The sequence below is a fragment of the Staurois parvus genome, unplaced genomic scaffold (genome assembly GCF_062004578.1).
Source record: "Staurois parvus isolate SC_StPar_1 unplaced genomic scaffold, SC_StPar_1.0 ptg000152l, whole genome shotgun sequence".
Lineage (NCBI taxonomy): Eukaryota > Metazoa > Chordata > Amphibia > Anura > Ranidae > Staurois > Staurois parvus.
The window spans coordinates 2651776-2673953 of NW_028317948.1; the positions used below are offsets into that span (position 1 = coordinate 2651776).

At 46.0% G+C, this 22178-nt stretch overlaps 2 protein-coding genes across 3 annotated transcripts in view; one reads left to right on the forward strand and one right to left on the reverse strand.

Annotated features, from left to right (window-relative positions):
- CDR2 (cerebellar degeneration related protein 2) overlaps nucleotides 1-14319 on the reverse strand; it is a 32248-nt gene extending 17929 nt beyond the window's left edge. The window contains exon 1 of the mRNA XM_089674802.1: nucleotides 14178-14319. Coding sequence (XP_089530928.1) covers nucleotides 14178-14256 — 79 coding nt within the window. The 5' untranslated portion in view covers nucleotides 14257-14319. The remainder of the gene's footprint in view (nucleotides 1-14177) is intronic.
- Nucleotides 14320-14559: 240 nt separating this feature from the next.
- LOC149463783 (solute carrier family 68 member 1-like) overlaps nucleotides 14560-22178 on the forward strand; it is an 82812-nt gene continuing 75193 nt past the window's right edge. The window contains exon 1 of one of the 2 annotated variants that reach the window (XM_089674803.1): nucleotides 14560-14700. The gene's annotated coding sequence lies outside the window, so the exon portion shown is untranslated. The remainder of the gene's footprint in view (nucleotides 14701-22178) is intronic. The other variant, XM_089674804.1, reaches the window with a different exon arrangement.

The following is a 22178-nucleotide window of genomic DNA, read 5'->3' on the forward strand; positions in this document are numbered from 1 at the left end:
GGATACTTTTTGGTATCTGGGTTTCACTTGGGATGCCATTTTAGCTTCATCTATGTAATGATAGACTGCCTTTAAGAAACGAGTTGGAAAGTTGGAATTCTTTTGCTTTACTCAGCAAGTTCTTTTGTCATACTGGATTCCTTATGTACAGTTAAGAATTGTTAAAGGGGATAGAAAAATGCACTCTGCATTCCAAGATGTCAGATCCGACACCAACAAAGGCTTTCCACACAACGTCCGTGACTAAATCGATTGAGATCAGCACAGCTGGCCAGTGACACACAGGGCTCCATTCACTGGTCTTGCCAGGAAAAAACATGCCGGCTATAAATTATAAATCAGCAAATGGATTTGTTTAGGTAGCAGGCACTTCAAAGGCAGAGGCTCTTCAAATGATTTCATTAGATGTGTTATATTATGCATAGAGTAAAATGATTCTGCTCAACCTGATAGCAAGCATGGAATTCTGTGCAAGGTTAAAGTCTTAGTTCACCTTTTGAGGGAAAAATGAAAAGGTGAACTAACACCCTCCCGCGCCCCTTGTCCCCGCTGTAGTTACCTCTCGTGAGTGATGTACAGGTTCTGACCAATCAGAAGTGCTCTGAGCTGTCCTGGATGCCCTAAAAAAATGTACATGGAGAGAAGCGAGGGTTTTAAATCCCCGAACCTCTACAAAGGCTGCATGGGCACTGACAAGGCAACTACAGCAAGGACCAGAAAGGTGGGGGGTGATAGTTCACCTGTTCTGAAAAGGTGAACACATTAATCTTTTTTTTTTTTTTATGCTGGGTAAATTAACCTAATTTGGCTTGTCACTGGTACTGAGGCAGAAAGTGATGGGAATCAAAATTATGGTCAACAGAACAAAAGGTAAAAGTAAATATTCCAAAGGGGACATCAGTTCCAGTGAAACATGTTGTAGTGACAACTGTCCCCTCACTTTTTCTTTTTTTTTTTTTTAGGAGATGATCTCCCATTATCTTGGCTTTCTCTATTGGCTGGTCAGGATGAAACAATTCCTGGAGTTACCGGTCCTTGCACTTACACTCCGTTCACATTTAACATAGCGAGAACAAGTGACTTGTTAAGTGCGATTTCCACGCATTTCACTTTAATGGGCATCCCTATAAGTGTTTGTCACCCAAAAGAAGCTCCTGCTCCTTTTTGGGTAACAAGCTTCAGGTGATTTTTAAAAGGGCACATTTTGCTGTGACATCCACGTGATTCTGTCGTTTGGGTGCTATTAAGAATTAAGCATTAATTTGGATTTGCCAACAGAATTGCAGCAATTCAGAGTGTAATTCTAAATCGCCAAGTGTGAATGGGGTCTGGCTCCTGGCGTCTGAATGTATACGGAGATGTGAATGTGTGGCTGTCAGTATACCATTTGGAAACGTGCTGCAGGTGGGGGAAGATAATTTATGACAGAAACAATATACAGAGTCTCTTACCATCAATACCCATCTGCTAGCAATTGCTTATTAACTTTAGTTCCACTTTAACCCCCTTTAGAAAACAGGGGTATTCACATATACTGTACGGCCTCACTGAAGTAGGTCTAATTCCATGGGGCCTGTGTTTGTGCTCGGAAGGCACAGTGCAGTGCGCTCCCAGCATAGAGACCGAGCTGACACTGACAGCTCTGGGTTTCATACTTATGCCTGGGAGCTGGAAGGACTGACTCTCCATCACATTGTACAAACAAGCAAGAAACTCAATTTGAGAACAATCAGCGCAAAGTGCTACCACCCAGCTCTTAAAAATTGTGAAAGAGTCCAAAAGACCAATGTAGGGCTACTAAAGTCCATATACAGTCAGGTCCATAAATATTGGGACATCGACACAATTCTAACATTTTTGGCTCTATACACCACCACAATGGATTTGAAATGAAACGACCAAGATGTGCTTTAACTGCAGACTGTCAGCTTTAATTTGAGGGTATTTACATCCAAATCAGGTGAACGGTGTAGGAATTACAACAGTTTGCATATTTGCCTCCCACTTGTAAAGGGACCCAAAGCATACTGCAAAAGCAACCAAAGTTTTTTAAGGGAAAGAAGTGGAATGTTATGCAATGGCCAAGTCAATCACCTGACCTGAATCCGATTGAGCATGCATTTCACTTGCTGAAGACAAAACTGAAGGGAAAATGCCCCAAGAACAAGCAGGAACTGAAGACAGTTGCAGTAGAGGCCTGGAAGAGCATCACCAGGGATGAAACCCAGCGTCTGGTGATGTCTATGCGTTCCAGACTTCAGGCTGTAATTGACTGCAAAGGATTTGCAACCAAGTATTAAAAAGTGAAAGTTTGATTTATGATTATTATTCTGTCCCATTACTTTTGGTCCCTTAACAAGCGGGAGGCACATATGCAAACTGTTGTAATTCCTACACCGTTCACCTGAAATACCCTCAAATTAAAGCTGACAGTCTGCAGTTAAAGCACATCTTGTTTGTTTCATTTCAAATCCATTGTGGTGGTGTATAGAGCCAAAAATGTTAGAATTGTGTCGATGTCCCAATATTTATGGACCTGACTGTAGCACTAGAGCAAGCCTCATATAGTAGTAGCAGATCTCTGTATAGAATAGAGAAGAAGCACCTCTAAGTGCAGTATAGGTAACTTTAATGGATAACAAATGAAGAACTCACATATTGCATGATAAATGCAAGCTCAAACAGATGAGAGGACAGCTGTGTCCACGCTTAGCTTGACAAGGGAGCGCGCTTCCACCCTTAGAGGTCTAGCACATGCTCCGAAACGCGTTGCTATACATGCATCATCACGCTGACGCCGCGCCTCAATGTGTGTTCCAGACGCCATCTTTGGAAGACTACTACTACTGCACTTAGAGGCGCTTCTTCTCTTCTCTCACATTGTGACTGGCAATCTCAGTGATTGATAACTATACAACCCGGTCCAGTGCTCTTCCTTCTCTTGAATGGAGAAAAAGGTTACACTGTGTACTGGGTGGAAGAAGGGGACACATCTTGTGTCTGGAGTTGGGCTTTAAACATGAAAATAGAACATATTCAGATGCCGGTAAAGGGTTCCAATATTCAGTCTGCTAGAGAATGAATGCATGAGTTGTCCACAAATGTATAGAGAATCCTCGGTGAATCTGTTCCTTTATAAATAGCCCCCATGCTGCTAACACTTAGAATTCTTTACAAATGTAGATGTGGATGCTTGGACCAGGAGCCTTTTGGAGGAAACATACAAGAATATGTGCAGCAGATTGCTTCGCTTCCTGTCTTGGATAACAACTGAATATGTGGCTTGTGAAATGGTTCTGCAGAGAAGCAAGAGCGTTCATCATAGAGAAACCTCCTGACTCAAGGTGAAATCTATGTCACAGCTTCCCAAGCAGTAATAATTATTCAAAAAGGTCATTTAATGAGCCGGCATGAGGTGTACTGAGCAGTAGTAGTACTAGGAGGTACCCATGTAAATTAGATGCCTGCTAGTCAAAAACCACAATGCAAATACAGCAAATAACCTTTTGTATTTAAAGTCCTAGTCAAGCTGGGTATAAAAATCTGCAGCAGCAGAAAGAGAGAAAAAAAAAAAAAAAAAACACGCCACAAAAGCTTCTGCTGTAAAACTCCCCTCTTCTCCATGATCCGGTGCTGGTTCTCTTCCATCCAGGCTCTGTTCTGTCAACAGATGGATTGGGGACAGTAGAAGAAGGGGAGGATCAGAGAAGACGGGGTCAAACAGCTGTTTTACACAATGCAGAGGATTAACCCCTTAAGTTCCACAGTGAGTTTAACAAGCATGCTTTACTGCATATACAGACTGATATTACTGTTGTGGGTTTAGTAACACTTTAAAGTGTTACTAAACCCAGGACCCTGCATTCACTATATCTGATCTCCCACAGTACACATTGGAAATACAATTATTTTAGTAAATATGAAACTGCTAAATACCTTTTCTCATCAGCAGTTAGAGCAGTCTCATGACTTCTATCAGTGTCCAGAAGAGCACTGGTTAAAGCTTGTAGGAGGAGTTTTCGTCCTCCTCTGACTGTCCTATGAGGCTGCAGGACCCCTGACCCTCTGTCTGGACAGTGCTGATCACATGCACCCCCTCCCCCCCTAAAAAAAAACCCACTATCTAGCAATACACACCAAACTGAGCATGTGCAGTTTTCCCCCAAGGCTCTGCTCTATCAGCAGATGGATTGGGGACTGTAGAAAAAGGGGAGGATCAAAGCAGACAGGATCAAACAGCCTATTTACACAATGCAGAGGATTAACTCCTTAGGTTCCACAGGGAGTATAACAGGCATGCCTTACTGCATATACAGACTGTTACTGTTTACTGTTGGGAGTTTAGTAACACTTTAACTGAAAACAACCACGTAAAAGGGTACATATTTTTTTTTTCATTAACAAAAAAAAAAAAAGGGACTGGGGGGAATTGGCACCCTAAAGCTGTGCCTGGAATTGGGCTTTGAAGACATTCTTCCTTGTTTCTCGTGTGACAGGTTGTTTTTAAAAAAGTCAAATAAGTCCTTTCTAATGCCCCATGACAAACCGCAATCTCAAACCATCCCAACTGCTGTATACGGATTACGAGCTATGAGTTATGAACTTTGCACTGCCTCATTAATCAAAGTAGAATTAAAGTCAATTATTAAAATTCTTTACAAGATTTAACACATTCATGTAACATTCAATGTTTTTTTTAGCATTTTTAAAATATGCAATTTTCAATGAAATACTGCAATATTATCCAGCCATGAAGGCCCTTTATCAGGATCATTATGTGGTGACTGTGTTCCCGTGTTGTCACCCTACCATATGCACTTCTGTTGGAGACCACCAGACATGGTCTACCATTGTCATTATCGGGAAGCAATGATGTGCACCTGAAGCTGGAGAATGTATACAGAAAGTGGATTACAGCATTTAGAGGTGATCAGCAGCACAGATATAAAACAGGATGGAAAAAAAAAAAAAAAAAAGAAGTACAAAGATTAGGAAGATGAAAAGGCAATGGTTTCTGATATACAGTGCTTGAGCAAACTAAACGTCATCCAGTTACAGTACAGATCTACTTTAGTTCCAAAACGTGTTTGGCCATATTGGAGATTTTTTTTGGGACCAAAGCATTGTGGAGGTACAGAAAGGTGGCAAGGGTCTCAAGCAGTCCCTGGCATTCTGTTCCACAAGCACATACAGAAACTACACATGCTCAGAAGCTGGAGTCATGGATTGCTATCCAAAATATTTGCTTTTTTAAAAAACAAACCTCCATGCTTTACATCGCGTGCCAAGTGAACAGCGTGGAAGCAGTCAATTCTAGAGTCCAACAGCAGATAGAAAGATTAGAACTTCCATTGCATAATCCATTCTTTGCTGAACAAAGAACTTCTGGCTGCAGGTGCAGCTTCAAGCACTAATGATCGATATGCTCTCCTTTACGGCTTTCTGTGACTGCCAGATACATTCCCACAGGAATGGGCAAAATAGATGCATTGATACAGAGCAGGAATGCATGGGGATAAGGTTTCGGGTTCAGTGTTGGCTTGTTTTTGTATACATATATTTTTCACGAAAGAATTCTAAAAAGAGAGTAAAAAGACAAAATTTTAAAAGGGAAATTTCTTCCAAAAGCAATATATTAGTTATGGTTGGAGCCTAATCAAACGAATCAGCCACTGGATTCTAAAAGGTCTTGGATAATCCAACAGTAGGATCTCCCTTACATAATCTAGACTCCTGTCACCTGCTGTTGCATTCTCCATAATATAAAATGAACCTAGGTCCAGATTACACAGCAACATCTCTACTGCAGCGTCACTCCTCCATTGGCCAAACCAGCAAGGTGTTATACCATCACTAGGAAGCAAGATGCTTCCAGCGAGGTAGCAACTCCATAATAGCAGGGAAGTGCTTCCCTTAGCGATCTGAATACTGGCAAGTCGTTATTGTGCCATGGCCCATAGGAACATAAAGCAGACCTTCACCTTTTATTATTATTATACAGGATTTATATGGCGCCAACAGTTTGCTCAGCGCTTTACAATGTAATGGGTAGGGGCAGACTGACAACTCATGGGGCCCCCGAGCAATAGGAGATGATGGGGCCCGTGTCCTCGCCCACACTCAAACCACACCCTAAAAAGCCTATGAAAGGTACATGGGGCATTTCTCATGGGACCCTCTACTGACCCCGGGCCCTCGAGCACTGCCCGAGTGGTCAGTCCGCCCCTGGTAACTGGAGACAATACAGCAACGATACAGTTCAATACAAGAAGGTTAGGAGGGCCCTGCTCCTTGGAGCTTACAATCTAAGAGACACCTTCATTTGGAACATTCCCTAATCTTACTTTGTACCCCCTCCTAACAATTGTGCATATATATATTATATATCTCTAATGCACACACACGCTATATTGCCAAAAGTATTGGACGCCTGCCTTTACACGCACATGAACTTTAATGGCATCCCAGTCTTGGTCCGTAGGGTTCAATATTGAGTTGGCCCACCCTTTGCGGCTATAACAGCTTCAGCTCTTCTGGGAAGGCTGTCCACAAGGTTTAGGAGTGTGTCTATGGGAATGATTGACCATTCTTCCAGTTTTAAGACTTTAGGGGGGGCCAGACTGTGGCCATTGGGAAAAAAAACAATGTTTAATCGTTGGTGTCATTGGGAGGAATTGTGCCTCAGCATTGATCTCATTGGGTCCCATTGTTGGTGTCACTGGTAGAAATTGTGCCCCATTGTTGGTGTTATTAGGAAGAATTGTGTCCTATCTCTGGTGTCACTGGGCCCCATTTTTGGTGTCATTGGGAGAAATTGTGTCCCATCATTGGGAGCAATTGTGCCCCTTCATTGGTGCCTTTGGGGGAAATTATGCCCCATTGTTGGTATCAGTGAATGAAATAGTGCCCCAAGGGCCAGATAAAAGCAAGCAAAGGGCCACATCTGGCCCCCGCCCACAGTTTGGAGACCACTGACCTAGTGGATTGATGAGAGTAGTTACCACTATAAGGCTACATTCACAGGGATGATGGGGTGCAGATAGTTTGCTGCAGTCAGAGGAAGCTAAACGCCACCTTGGGACATACCGACATTCTCTGTTATGTCCACATACAAAGCTGCCAGTTAGCGGAGGCCAAAACTCTGCAGAAACCGCCAATCCTGGACACACAGGGGTTTATTTACTAAAGCTGGAGAGTCCAAAATCAGACTCCCTTCTGCATAGAAACCAATCAGCTTCTAACCTCAGCTTGTTCAATGAAGCTTTGGCAATGAAACCTGGAAGCTGATTGGTTTCTATGCAGAAGGGAGTCTGATTTTGGACTCTCCAGCTTTAGTAAATAAACCCCACACTGTCTGCATCCAGAGTCAGTCGGAGTCTCGATTTGCATGTAAAAACGGTTTTGATAAACGGTTACATGCGAACAGTGGTGACACTGCCCATTGATTTGTACAGGGTACAAATCTGACAGCCACTACTGTTCATACACAGTGAGGTTGATTTACTAAAACTAGAGAGTGCAAAAAAATCGGGTGCAGCTGTGCATGGTAGCCAATCAGCTTCTGACTTCAGCTTGTTCAATTAAAGTATTACTAAACCCACAACAGTAAAACCAGTCTATATATGCAGGAAAGCATGCTTGGTACACTCACCGTTGAAACTAAGGGGTTAATCCTCTGCATTCTGTAAAAAGGTTTGAACCTGTCTTCTCTGATCCTCCCCTTCTTCCACATTCCCCATTTCACCTCCTAATAGAACACAGCCTCGGGGACACTCTGCACATGCTTAGTCTGGGGTGTACTGCTAGAGTTTTTTTTTCTTGGGAGGGTGCATGTGATCAGCAAAGGGCCAATCAGCACTGTTTAGACAGAAATCAGGGGTTATACAGCCTCATAGGGCAGTGAGAGAATGAAAACTCCTCCTACAAGCTTTAACCAGTGCTCAGTGGATAGAAGTCACAAGGGGTTAATCCTCCGCATTGTGTAAAAAGGCTGTTTGATTCTGTCTTCTAAGATCCTCCCACAGTCCCCAATGCATCTGCTGATAGTAAAGCTCTAAAAGGCACTTTGCACATGCTCAGTTTGGTGCGTATTACTAGAGAGTCTTTTTTTTGGGAAGGGTGCATGTGATCAGCACAGGACCAATCAGCAAAGTCCAGACTGAGGGTCAGGGGTTATGCAGCCTCATAGGACAGTCAGAGCAGAATGAAAACTCCTCCTACAAGCTTTAACCACTGCTCGGCCAGACACTGATATACTGCGAATGAGAAACGGTATTTAGCAGTTTATGTTTTCTAAAACAATTGCATTTCCATGTTCTGTGTACTGTGGGAAACCAGATATAGTGAATGCAAGATACGGAGTTTAGTGACACTTTAAGCTTTGATAATAAACCCTGGAAGCCGATTGGTTTCTCTGCAGAGCTGCACCGGATTTTACACTCTCCGGTTTTAGCATCTGACTCTTACTGGAGGCCGCTGCGACTCAGCCATCTGGATGTAGCCTGAAGGTTTTTTGTGCTTTCTTTTTGGCTCACAAAAGTAACAAAAATACTGTATTTTCAGCTAGATCAACAGGTATGTTCTGTACTTGCTGAAAATGTTTTGGCCTGAAAAAGAAAAACTAATGCAGCCAACACATCCTAAGGCTGATAGTCAGTTTGGATACCCTCAAAATTTTGAACAAAGGTAGTTTGATATCTGCCAGTTGGTTTAATCTGCAATAAAAAGCTGAATAAAACTTGAAATTGCATTAAAATTAGCGTGTGTGGTCAGCATCTCATAGACCAAAATAGTCATTTCCCAAAATAGTCATTTCCCTAACTCAATAAGTGGGCTGTCTGCATACTATAATTACTGGATAGGTCCCAGTGTTGATATATAGACAAATATTCCATCTCCAGCCACCCTGTACAGTAGATGTATGGCCAAGGCATTAAGTAGGATGTAAGACGACTGAGTGCAGGAGGGAGCTGGGGGGGTAATATGTTCCATTACACTCTGGTGCCAAATGCAGTCAAGTAGGGAGTTTCTTGAAATGAAGTTCTTCAAAAAATAATTCCACTGTAAGGCTCAGTTCACACCTATGTAGTTTGCTTTTTGTCCGTTTTGCGTTTTTCTACACGCATTTGACGTGTTTTGTTCAGCTCTTTTTTTTTCTTAAAGTGGAATTTTGTTGCTGGGCAGAAAAAAAAAAAATTCAAAAACCGCACTACCATGCATTTCAGCAGATTCTCCACTGAAATCTATCGTAGCAAAAACGCTGCTCTTTGCTTTGAAAAAGTCCCTGACCCTTTCCAAAAAACGCAGCAGCTCAAAAAAGCACAGATGTGAACATGTTCCATAGGAAACCATGATAAATGGAGTGTAGTGCTTTCTGCAAAAAGCACCAAAATAAAAAATTGCATTGGTGTGAACGGAGCCTAAAGCTTGTCGTGAAAGAAGAAGTCTTTATTGCTCAATAGTGCTAAAGGAAAGGTGTGAAGTTTTTTCAGTGTGTGTGTCGCTCTTCAGCTTGTTATGTTTGAACCAGTTTTAGTGCACCCGGGGGACACGGGTACAGGGCCCAGCCCCACCGCCTGCAGACTGTTAAAGTCTATGGCAGGCTGATATACACTGCAGCTGGACGCGGTTGAACGCTGTACAAAGCTGTATGCGAATTTAGGTTCCTATGCGTTCAGAGGTGAATGCCCAGAACACAGATTCAGCACTACACACTAGTACCACTTGGTGACGCATTCAGCCCCATCTAGCTGCAGCACATTTCAGCATGCCATAGAGTGTGACAGTCGGCAAGCAGTGTTGCTGAATGCTGGAACTCTGCCTTCCGGGTGCTCCAAAATGCCGGGACTGGATGCACATGGGAAATACTTAGGTGAATACTTGCCCAATGCTCTATAATACTTTCCATCCAGTCCTGAGATTTACACAGCTATGAGGCACAGCACAGCCCTGACTAGCAGGGAGTGGGACCTGAGCTTTCTATGGTACAATTGCATTTTCACTTCAGGCCCCCCCTTCCCAGTCAAAGCAATGAAAGGAAAAGCGCCACATCGATTAGTGAATTTCTCAGTCACTAAGCTCTCTCCTCCTATCCGCATGGTTCTTTGCACTGCAATGCATCTGACCGGATCCTGGTGCTGCTTCTTTCTCGTTTCTGGGTTCTGCTGTACACAGACTGCACAGTGGTCAGCCAGAGGCTTATATCAAGCCAAATTCAAATGCTTACAATGCTTTCATGTAAAAAAATAAACATATTAAAGCTGAAATCCAAGAAAAACTGTTTGGGTACCAGGAAAAGTGCTTTTACTTACTGATCCAATCCCTAGCCCCCCCCCCCCCCCCTACTTACACACAAGCTCCCATTGTGCTGCTTGACTGATCCTTGCAGCCTCTTCTCCTCCATGTGACGGTCCATGTCAGTGGTCTCCAAACTGTGGCCCGGGGGTCAGATGTGGCCCTTGGCTTGCCTTAAACTGGCCCTTGGAGCGCTAGTCCACCAACTGACAATGTTGATGGGGCACTAGTCTTCTCATTGATACCAACAATAGGGAACCTTTCAAACCAATGAAAGAAAATGCCCACTGATACTGGAGCATATTCTACTCCCGCTGGTCACAGTCTGCACCCCCTAAAATCTGAAGAATTATAGACTGGCCCTTTGCTTGGAGACCCTTGCTCTATGTCATCATGTACAGTGCAGAGTCCATAGCCCCACATTGGATGTGAGGACACTGAGGAACAATTCACTGATGGAGCATTTATTACTGAACAGACTGTGTTCATGGAAATTCTAATAGTCATTTCTGAAGGTGCGCTTCAGAACAGGCTGAAGTTAAATACGGCAATTCGTGATTTCTAAAGGTATTGGCATCTCCTCTGTGTTTTCCCTCGCTCGGTGTTTCAGTTGGACAACAAAAATTCGCTCTGATAAAGAGCTTCTGGAATGTCACATCTAACCCAAAGTAATAGGAATGAATGCATCTGTATTTAATAAAAGTCCAATGCAACCATTCTCAGCCAGGGTTCCACCATCTGATGGTGCCTACAGAGGTCCAATACCACTTGGCATAGCCAGCAGGATGACACCAATGATCTGTTTAGATGTCTGTAAGTGTGGCTATTCTGACTAGGGATATGATCCCCCTGACCACCAATGTAAGGAGTATTCTTCCCACCGATCGCCAATAAATTCATTTTAGCAGTGGCTCCGAGACTTAAAAATTATTCCAGGTTTCCTCTGCAGTAAGAGCACTCAATACATTGCTACTAACAAGCTGCCTTATACACAGAGCTCCTTATGGAGTAGGCTACACAAGTACTATATGGTAGCCGAGCCATTTTCAACCAGGGTCCCTCCAGAGGTTGCTGGGGAGCAGCATGACACCAATCATCTGTTTAGGTGTCTATAAAGGTGTGTTGGGGAAGGTGGGGGGGGTGCAGTCTTCCCTGACCAATGTAGGGGGCATTACCAATATAAAGGGCATTCTTCCCTGACTGCCAATGTAAGGGGCATTCTTCTCTCATCACCAGTGCCAGATGCAATACTAATATAAATGGCATTCTTCCCTCATCGCCAATGTGCGGGGCTTTACCAATATAATTGGCATTCTTCCCTCATCGCCAACATGCGGGGCTTTACCAATATAAATGGCATTCTTCCCTCATCGCCAACGTGCGGGGCTTTACCAATATAAATGGCATTCTTCCCTCATCGCCAACATGCGGGGCTTTACCAATATAAATGGCATTCTTCCCTCATCGCCAACGTGCGGGGCTTTACCAATATAAATGGCATTCTTCCCTCATCGCCAACGTGCGGGGCTTTACCAATATAAATGGCATTCTTCCCTCATCGCCAGCATGCGGGGCATTCTTCCCACATCGCCAGCATAAGGGGCATTACCAATATAAAGGGCATGCTTCTCTGATCACCAATGTAAAGGATGCATTCTTCCCTCATTGCAAGCACGTGGGGCATTCTTCCCTCATTGCCAGCGTGAGGGGCATTACCAATATAAATGGCATTCTTCCATCATCACCAGCATGCAGGGCATTCTTCCCACATAATCTGCATAAGGGGCATTACCAATATAAAGGGCATTCTTCTCTGATCACCAATGTAAAGAGCATTCATCCACTGACCCCAATTACCTGATTTATGGGGTTCCCTGAGCTCTAAAGATGAATTAAATGGATCCTCATGGGTAAGAAGGATGAGAAAAAGCTTCTCATCGCTATTTTGAGCAGCCCTCTGTCAAACAATACAGTTGCAGAGTATACATCCATCACACGTCACATCCCAGCCCTGGTAACATTTTTAAAGGGATTGCATCAATCACACCACATCCTCCCTCCTGGGGTTACAGAATGTTACAGCTATACATCTTGTATACATTATGTGAGTCATAAGGAGCCCTCCATGTACTGCACCACCAGGATCATGATCACAGTACAGTCATCTGTAGCAGAGGTGACAGATCAGCTATATCTGGCGGATCACTGATGGTGGGAAGTCTACAATGGGGTCCGGCGCGGATCGCCGATGGTGGGACGTCTACAATCGGGTCCGGCGCGGATCGCCGATGGTGGGACGTCTACAATCGGGTCCGGCGCGGAGCGCCGATGGTGGGACGTCTACAATCGGGTCCGGCGCGGATCGCCGATGGTGGGACGTCTACAATCGGGTCCGGCGCGGATCGCCGATGGTGGGACGTCTACAATCGGGTCCGGCGCGGATCGCCGATGGTGGGACGTCTACAATCGGGTCCGGCGCGGATCGCCGATGGTGGGACGTCTACAATCGGGTCCGGCGCGGATCGCCGATGGTGGGACGTCTACAATCGGGTCCGGCGCGGATCGCCGATGGTGGGACGTCTACAATCGGGTCCGGCGCGGATCGCCGATGGTGGGACGTCTACAATCGGGTCCGGCGCGGATCGCCGATGGTGGGACGTCTACAATCGGGTCCGGCGCGGATCGCCGATGGTGGGAAGTCTACAATCGGGTCCGGCTCGGATCGCCGATGGTGGGAAGTCTACAATCGGGTCCGGCTCGGATCGCCGATGGTGGGAAGTCTACAATCGGGTCCGGCGCGGATCGCCGATGGTGGGACGTCTACAATCGGGTCCGGCGCGGATCGCCGATGGTGGGACGTCTACAATCGGGTCCGGCGCGGATCGCCGATGGTGGGAAGTCTACAATCGGGTCCGGCTCGGATCGCCGATGGTGGGAAGTCTACAATCGGGTCCGGCTCGGATCGCCGATGGTGGGAAGTCTACAATCGGGTCCGGCGCGGATCGCCGATGGTGGGACGTCTACAATGGGGTCCGGCGCGGATCGCCGATGGTGGGAAGTCTACAATCGGGTCCGGCGCGGATCGCCGATGGTGGGACGTCTACAATCGGGTCCGGCGCGGATCGCCGATGGTGGGACGTCTACAATCGGGTCCGGCGCGGATCGCCGATGGTGGGACGTCTACAATCGGGTCCGGCGCGGATCGCCGATGGTGGGACGTCTACAATCGGGTCCGGCGCGGATCGCCGATGGTGGGACGTCTACAATCGGGTCCGGCGCGGATCGCCGATGGTGGGACGTCTACAATCGGGTCCGGCGCGGATCGCCGATGGTGGGACGTCTACAATCGGGTCCGGCGCGGATCGCCGATGGTGGGACGTCTACAATCGGGTCCGGCGCGGATCGCCGATGGTGGGACGTCTACAATCGGGTCCGGCGCGGATCGCCGATGGTGGGACGTCTACAATCGGGTCCGGCGCGGATCGCCGATGGTGGGACGTCTACAATCGGGTCCTGATCACACACATGTCCTCACCATCTGACCTCCAATGAGCCCACACTGCCATGTACTGTAGAATACAGAGGACTCACAAATCTGGGGGCAGAGATCGGATTAGATTTTCATTTAGTATTTTAGAACATTACAATATACCATCATGACCCGGACTGATGACATTGGATGGCGGAGGACTCTGCTTGCAGATACCAGGACTGACCCCCTTCCTTCATCCATCCATCATACACAGTTCCTTGTCCGGGCTGAGCTCGGACGATGCCACCATACACGGGGTAGATCGTCTGTTGGAGTTGTGGATGAAGGATGGATCATGGCCATGCAAGGAATGGAAGCACATGGGAACTCCCTCACCCCCGCTCAGGCTCACCTTGCTGCAAGTCCTGGTGGTCATACCACGGCTCATCCTCCTTGATCTCGAACTCCTCCACGTTGCTGTCGGTCAGCATGTTGTCAGCCCGGAGTGTGCTCGGCTCTCCTGGGAATCGGAGCTACTGATACTGACAGCTCAAAGAAGCCTCTCCCCGTCTGACGGCCCCGCCCACAGCCCCAGCGCCTCCGGAAAGTGCCGACAACTCCCGAACCCCGCCGCAACGTGGCAATCCTAGTCCGTGACATCCAGTTTACAACGGGGAGGGGCTGTTTACAAACAGACGAATAGCGTATTGAGCAGAAACAACAGGTGCCATGAGCGGACCAATAGGGTGGTCAGGAGGGATTCCTGCTGTTTGTCATTGGTGGATAGGGCAAAGCAACCCCCAGAGCTGTACGGACACTTCCGTGTTGTGCTGGAAGACGGCTGCGGCGTTCAGGTTGCGAGGGGCAACGGGCTGACGGGGGGCTTCCCGAGGATTGTGTGCAGGAGCAGCTGTGTGCCCCCCGAGTGGCTGGTAGTATGTGCACAGAGCATGCTTTCCATTGTGTCTGGTGATGGTGGTGATGACAGCAGCTCTCCATTCCCAGGGCATGGCATACATAGAGGGCAGATCTGTCACATCCTGATGAATGGAGCCCCTGAACACTATCCGTGTTACGTCATTTATTTTATGAATTATTATAAGTACTTGTATAGCGCCATCAATTTACACAGCACTTTACATATATATTGTACATTCACATCAGTCCCTAACCCTCAGGGGGTGTACAATCTAAGGTCCCTAACTCACATTCATACATACATATACTAGGGCCAATTTAGACAGGGGCCAATTCACCTACCAGCATGTCTTTGGAGTGTGAGAGTACCCGCAGGAAACCCTCGCAGGCACAGGGAGAACATGCAAACTCCATGCAGGTGGTGCCGTGGTTGGGATTCGAACCGCTGACCCTGGTACAGCCATAATACATGATATGATCATAGGCCAGCAGGAAACCGATGACACAATAAGCATTGGTTTATGGATCTATCTCCCTATGTTTACTGTATATCTTTATGGGACATGTATATGTACGTGTAGATCGATCGTGATTCCCTAGGGCACAGGTGTCAAACACAAGGCCCTCCAGGCCATTTCATGTGGCCCATGCGCCTTTGCTGCAGGTACCCCTTTGTCTCTTCCCCCATCTAGTCTCAGCAGTCGGCAGCAGAGAGGAGAATAGAACTCCTCTGCCAAATCCTGCACCTCTCAGTGCAGCTGCAGCACCCCCTCATCTCTGCCTTCCCTGGTCTCAGCATTCAGCAGACTCTTGTAACTGACTCCACTCCTCTGGTCCTCCTCCAGACCCTGCACTTTCTGCTTTCCAGCTCTGCCCCCAAAGGGGGTGCACGGTGATGTTAGGGAGGGTGGGATTCTTGACATCTGAGGTCATGGGGGGTGGGGTGCTTTGGACATCTAGTCTTACAGATCCAACGTGCCCTTTGAGGACAACCATAATGCTGATATGGCCCGCAATGAAATGGAGTTTGATACCCCTGACCTAGGGTGTAATTAAACACCATGAACCAGTTCTGTAAGATCATTCCCCCTTCCCAGCCAATCAAAACCATCACTATAAATAGCTCATTGCATGGCAGGGACATTTGCTGCTCAGTTTTTTTTGTCTAATCAGACATTGATCGTTCACTTTTATCGCACTGTGTCTGCCCAACGTAAGGCCTCATTAAAACGCACTAAAAGCCACGTATTGCACATGTATTTATACATGTATAGCATTTGACCGTAAATGCATTCTACTAGCCAGAATATTAAAGGAGATCTATAGGCAGAACTTTTTTTTTGTCATTTTAGATAGAGTAAGGGAGGGTTATAACCCCGGTCAGTTTATTTTTATGCCATCTGTGTCCCATTGGGAAGATTTACCTTCACTTCCTGTCCCATAGCCAAAACAGGAAATGAGAGGAAATCTCTGCAAATTAAAGTGTTACTAAATCAAGGACGCTGCATTCACTATATACAGTGTCGTCCCCCCCCCCCCCCCCCCCCAGTATGCACAACATGGAAATGAAATTATTTTAGTCAATATAAATTGCTAAATACCGTTTCCTATGCTGGAGGAGATTGCTGGAGACTGAAAAAATGTTACAAGAGGCTGCTAAAGATCACTTCCTTAAAGTGTTACTAAACCCAGGACCCTTCATTCACCTTATCCGGTCTCCCACAAAACATAGAAATGCAATTATTTTAGTAAATATAAACTGCTAAATACCTTTTCTTATCAGCAGTATATAGCAGTCTTGTGACTTCTATCAGTGTGTGGCTGAGCACTGGTTAAATCTTGTAGGAGGAGTTTTCATTCTGCTCTAACTGTCCTATGAGGCTGCATAACCCCTGACCCCCAGTCTGGACAGTGCTGATTGGCCCTGTGCTGATCACATGCACCCTTCCAAAAAAAAAAAAACCTCTTGCAATACGCACCAAACTGAGCATGTGCAGAGTGCCTCCTAGAGCTCTACTATTAGCAAATGGATTGGGGACTGTGGAAGAAAGGGAGATCGTGGAAGACAGGATCAAACAGCCTTTTTACACAATGTGGAGGATTAGGTCAACAGTGAGTATAACAAGCATGCTTTACTGCATATACAGACTGATTTTACTGTTGTGGGTTTAGTAACACTTTACCGGAATTCCTTGGGGTCCCCCAGGTCACCAGAACTAGTGTCCCCATTAGAAGGTTTCCCCTTTATTACAGTTCTGGGACAACCAAAATTTGGGATTTTCTTTTGCTTTCACTTTCGATGATAATGGTAGACAGGACAAATAGAGAGAGGGAATCTCCTTAACAGGGGCAAAGCAATAAAAATTGACAGGGGTTTTAACCCATCTCCACTCTATGCAAAACAAAAAAAGTTTTGCCTTTAGTTATACTTTAATTTATACTTGCATTTGCACACATTTAGGCTCATATGCGCATTTTTCTGCTCTTAAGCTCCTCTAAGAACAAGGCTCTTCTTCCATGATTCCTGTGAACACCTACAGTATCTCCCAGAAGATACTGAACAAGATGCTGAACAAGCCCCCTTGTGATAGCTTTGGGCAATGACAGGTACTCTTCATGGAAACATCAGTGATCTATTAGACCCTGATGTCTCTCCTATCCTCCAGTGCAGCTGATCAAACAGTTGGTGTTTGATCAGCTGCTTTTCTGGCTGTAACGGGCAGGGAAATGCAGCACTGAAACTGTAAATGACAAAATCCTTGTTGCTTCTGGCTGACACTGAAAAACTGTAGCAGAATCATGGCCGCAGCCATTGTCCTGGTAGAACTACTTGTTGGCCAGGACGTTTATATACTGTATGCTGGACAGCAGGTGGTTAATGACAGTTTTATCAGTGGTCTCCAAACTACGGCCCGGGGGCAAGATGTGGCCCTTTGCTTGCTGTTATCTGTCCCTTGGGGCACTATTCCTCTGACTGACAACAACAGTGGGGCACTAATCCATCCACTAACATCAATGATGGGGCACTATTTCTTCCACTGACACCAATGATGGGGCACTATTTCTTCCACTGACACCAATGATGGGACACTATTTGTCCCACTGACGCCAGTGATGGGGCACTATTTCTCCCACTGACACCAGTGATGGACACTATTCCTCCCACTGACACCAGTGATAGGGCACTATTTGTCCCACTGACACCAGTGATGGGGCACTATTCCTCCTACTGACAACAGTGATGGGGCACTATTTGTCCCACTGACACCAGTGATGGGGCACTATTTGTCCCACTGACACCAGTGATGGGGCACTATTCCTCCTACTGACAACAGTGATGGGGCACTATTTGTCCCACTGACACCAGTGATGGGGCACTATTTGTCCCACTGACACCAGTGATGGGGCACTGTTTGTCCCACTGACACCAGTGATGGGGCACTGTTTGTCCCACTGACACCAGTGATGGGGCACTATTTGTCCCACTGACACCAGTGATGGGGCACTGTTTGTCCCACTGACACCAGTGACGGGGCACTGTTTGTCCCACTGACACCAGTGACGGGGCACTGTTTGTCCCACTGACACCAGTGACGGGGCACTATTTGTCCCACTGACACCAGTGACGGGGCACTATTTGTCCCACTGACACCAGTGACGGGGCACTATTTGTCCCACTGACACCAGTGACGGGGCACTATTTGTCCCACTGACATCAGTGACGGGGCACTATTTGTCCCACTGACACCAGTGACGGGGCACTATTTGTCCCACTGACACCAGTGATGGGGCACCATTTGTCCCACTGACACCAGTGACGGGCACCATTTGTCCCACTGACACCAGTGACGGGGCACCATTTGTCCCGCGGACACCAGTGATGGGGCACCATTTGTCCCGCGGACACCAGTGATGGGGCACCATTTGTCCCGCGGACACCAGTGACGGGGCACCATTTGTCCCGCGGACACCAGTGACGGGGCACTATTTGTCCCGCTGACACCAGTGACGGGGCACTATTTGTCCCGCTGACACCAGTGACGGGGCACTATTTGTCCCGCTGACACCAGTGACGGGGCACTATTTGTCCCGCTGACACCAGTGACGGGGCACTATTTGTCCCACTGACACCAGTGACGGGGCACTATTTGTCCCACTGACACCAGTGACGGGGCACTATTTGTCCCACTGACACCAGTAAGGGGGCACTATTTGTCCCACTGACACCAGTGACGGGGCACTATTTGTCCCACTGACACCAGTGACGGGGCACTATTTGTCCCACTGACACCAGTGACGGGGCACTATTTGTCCCACTGACACCAGTGACGGGGCACTATTTGTCCCACTGACACCAGTGACGGGGCACTATTTGTCCCACTGACACCAGTGATGGGGCACTATTTGTCCCACTGACACCAGTGACGGGGCACTATTTGTCCCACTGACACAAGTGACGGGGCACTATTTGTCCCACTGACACCAGTGACGGGGCACTATTTGTCCCACTGACACCAGTGACGGGGCACTATTTGTCCCACGGACACCAGTGACGGGGCACTATTTGTCCCACTGACACCAGTGACGGGGCACTATTTGTCCCACGGACACCAGTGACGGGGCACTATTTGTCCCACGGACACCAGTGACGGGGCACTATTTGTCCCACGGACACCAGTGACGGGGCACTATTTGTCCCACTGACACCAGTGACGGGGCACTATTTGTCCCACTGACACCAGTGATGGGGCACTATTCCTTCCCCTTATACCAACAATGGGGCATTATTTTTCCCACTAATGCCAATGATGGGGGCACTATTTACTCCCATTAATGCAAGGGCATTTTCTACTTACACTGGCCACAGTCAGGCCCCCTCAAAGTCTGATAGACAGTAAACTGGCCCTTTTGTGTGGAAAGTTTGGAGACCCCTGCCATAGATGACTGATATTCTGGTATATTTCTAGTAGAAAGTATTTAGTTTTGTTGAATAGAATATGTGCCAGTTTTTTATTGTCTTCTATGTCCCCTCAGGGGGGAGTTTCACCTTACATTCTATTCCAGTGACATCCAACTCTGGGACAGGAAGTGGCCAGAAATCTCTGCAATTCAGGCAGTAAAAATCTGACAGCAGTCCTTTTTTTTTTTTCGGTTTCGGCTCACTTCTGCTTTGGTGTCATTGGGATAGGAAGTGACGGAAATCCTCCCTATCAGGGATTACTATTACTACAATCAGGATTTTGTTATTATTATTAGTAATACGAAAGGGTGTTCAAGTCAAACCGGGACTTTGGGGTTTATATAATAAAAGAACAAATTTCAAAGGGTGGAAACTGCATTTATTTTTCGACATACTCCCCTGCTACATTTATACACTTATCCCAGCTTTTAACTAATACCTGGAAAGTTTCAGCATAGAATGATTTGTCAGTGTGCCTCAACCATCCTAGGACAGCCTGCTTCAGTTTGTCGTCATTGTGTTTGCTGTTCCCACAGAAAGATTTGTCTCGTGCAATTTCACAACAGGTTATGCGTTGATTATTAAGGATCAGTCATTCCACACACTTAATGTTTACAGGAATGATTGCTGTGGGCTGGGAACTACCATGGCCAGGATCATCACTGACAGACGTACGGCCATCTTTGACATGATCACACCATTCAAATGTCTTACTGTGGTTGAAGTCTTCTGTACATATCTGCGGGTTTTACCCCCTTCGTTCACAAGAAACTTCATTATCACATGCTGTTCCATGCATACACTAAGGCTTCATGTACACGGGGCACTTCTGAATGATGGAAATTGATTGCTGGAAAACATAGGTTAAAAAAAAGTCTGTTTAGCCGCATTTGCATACTGCGTTTATGCGCGTTTATGAGCGTTTGCATTTAGAAGCGTTTTTAAAGATAACCTCAGGAGACCTTCCAAAATGCCCAGAATGCACTGAAAAGCAGTAAAAAAGTAACTATTTCAGACATTTTGAGAGAAATAGAGAGAGCAGAAGCAGAGAGAGCAGTATTTGTTGAAATTACCTGTCTTTTTTTTTGTGGTGTTTGGATGTGTTCCAGCTCATTTCTGTGCAGAAATTATTGCAGCAGTGTCTAACATATTTTCTTTCATGCAAAACCTCAAAGTATGGTGTACCAGGTCCATTTGCGTACCAGGAAAACGCTTTGCATGCATTTTTCATGACAAAAAAAGTCTCTGGACAGCATCTGGAAATGGAAGAGTTAAAAAAAATTCCAAACGCTTATAAATGCGGTTAGCCACGTTTACAAGTGTTTGGCGTTTGAAATGCTGATAAAATCTACTCCTGAATGCAAGTTTGGTGCGTTCAAAAAAACGGCTGTAAACTCAACTGCCTGTAAACAATTGTAAACAACATAGTGTACATGGACACATAGGAAAACATTAGGGAGAGTTCAGGGGCTGCTGAAAAAACGCAGAAAAGCTCCTAAACGTGAGTTTATCAGCTGCAGTGTATATGGAGCCTAACACTGTTGTCTGCCATCTTCATTAACGATCTCTGGACTGGCTTACGACATGTGGGCCGCCTATCTAATAGGACACACTTGCTACTTACTACTGTGTGTATTACCGGCACGCTAGCATCCCCTTTTATACCTGTAAAATTAAAAGTCCTGGTATGACTTGATTGCCTCTCGTTAAAACCCCTGATGGGGGAGGAACTCTCTCACTTCCTGTCCCAGTGACACCAAACCAGAAGTGAGCTGAAATCTGTGTAAGGACCACTGTCAGATTTTTACTGCCTGAATTGGGGAGATTAATAATAATAATAATAATAATAATATTATTATTATTATTATTATTAACAAAATCCTGAGTGTAGTAATAGTAATCCCTGATAGGGAGGATTTCCGTCACTTCCTATTCCAATGACTCCAAAGCAGAAGTGAGCTGAAACCGAAAAAAAAAGACTGCTGTCAGATTTTTACTGCCTGAATTGCAGAGATTTCTACCACTGCCTGTCCCAGAGTTAGGTGTCACAGGCACAGGAAGTCAGGAAAATCCTCCTCATCAGGGATAAAGACAGCCATAAAAACCTTTCAGTACTTGTAACCTATCCTTGTTGTATCCAAAACAATACATATCAAAAAGGACCACTTTAATTTATATGTCAAAAAAAATTGAAATACATCATATTCGTATATTTCTAAATATTCGTATATTGTCTTAAACAAAGGGTTTGATTTACTAAAGGCAAATAGACTGTGCACTTTGGAAGTGCAGTTGCACTCATTTTCCCCAGAGCCTAGTAAGTCCTCATGCACACTGGATGTTTTTACAGCGGCTGTTTTTGGCTTTTGATGGTTTTCTCTACAGCTAGTGAACTCCCCAGCATGTTATCTTATGTGTTCATTATTTATTTATTTATTACAGCGCCATCAATTTACGCAGCGCTTCACATATATTGTACATTCGCATCAGTCCCTAACCCTCAAGGGGCGTACAATCTAAGGTCCCTAACTTTCA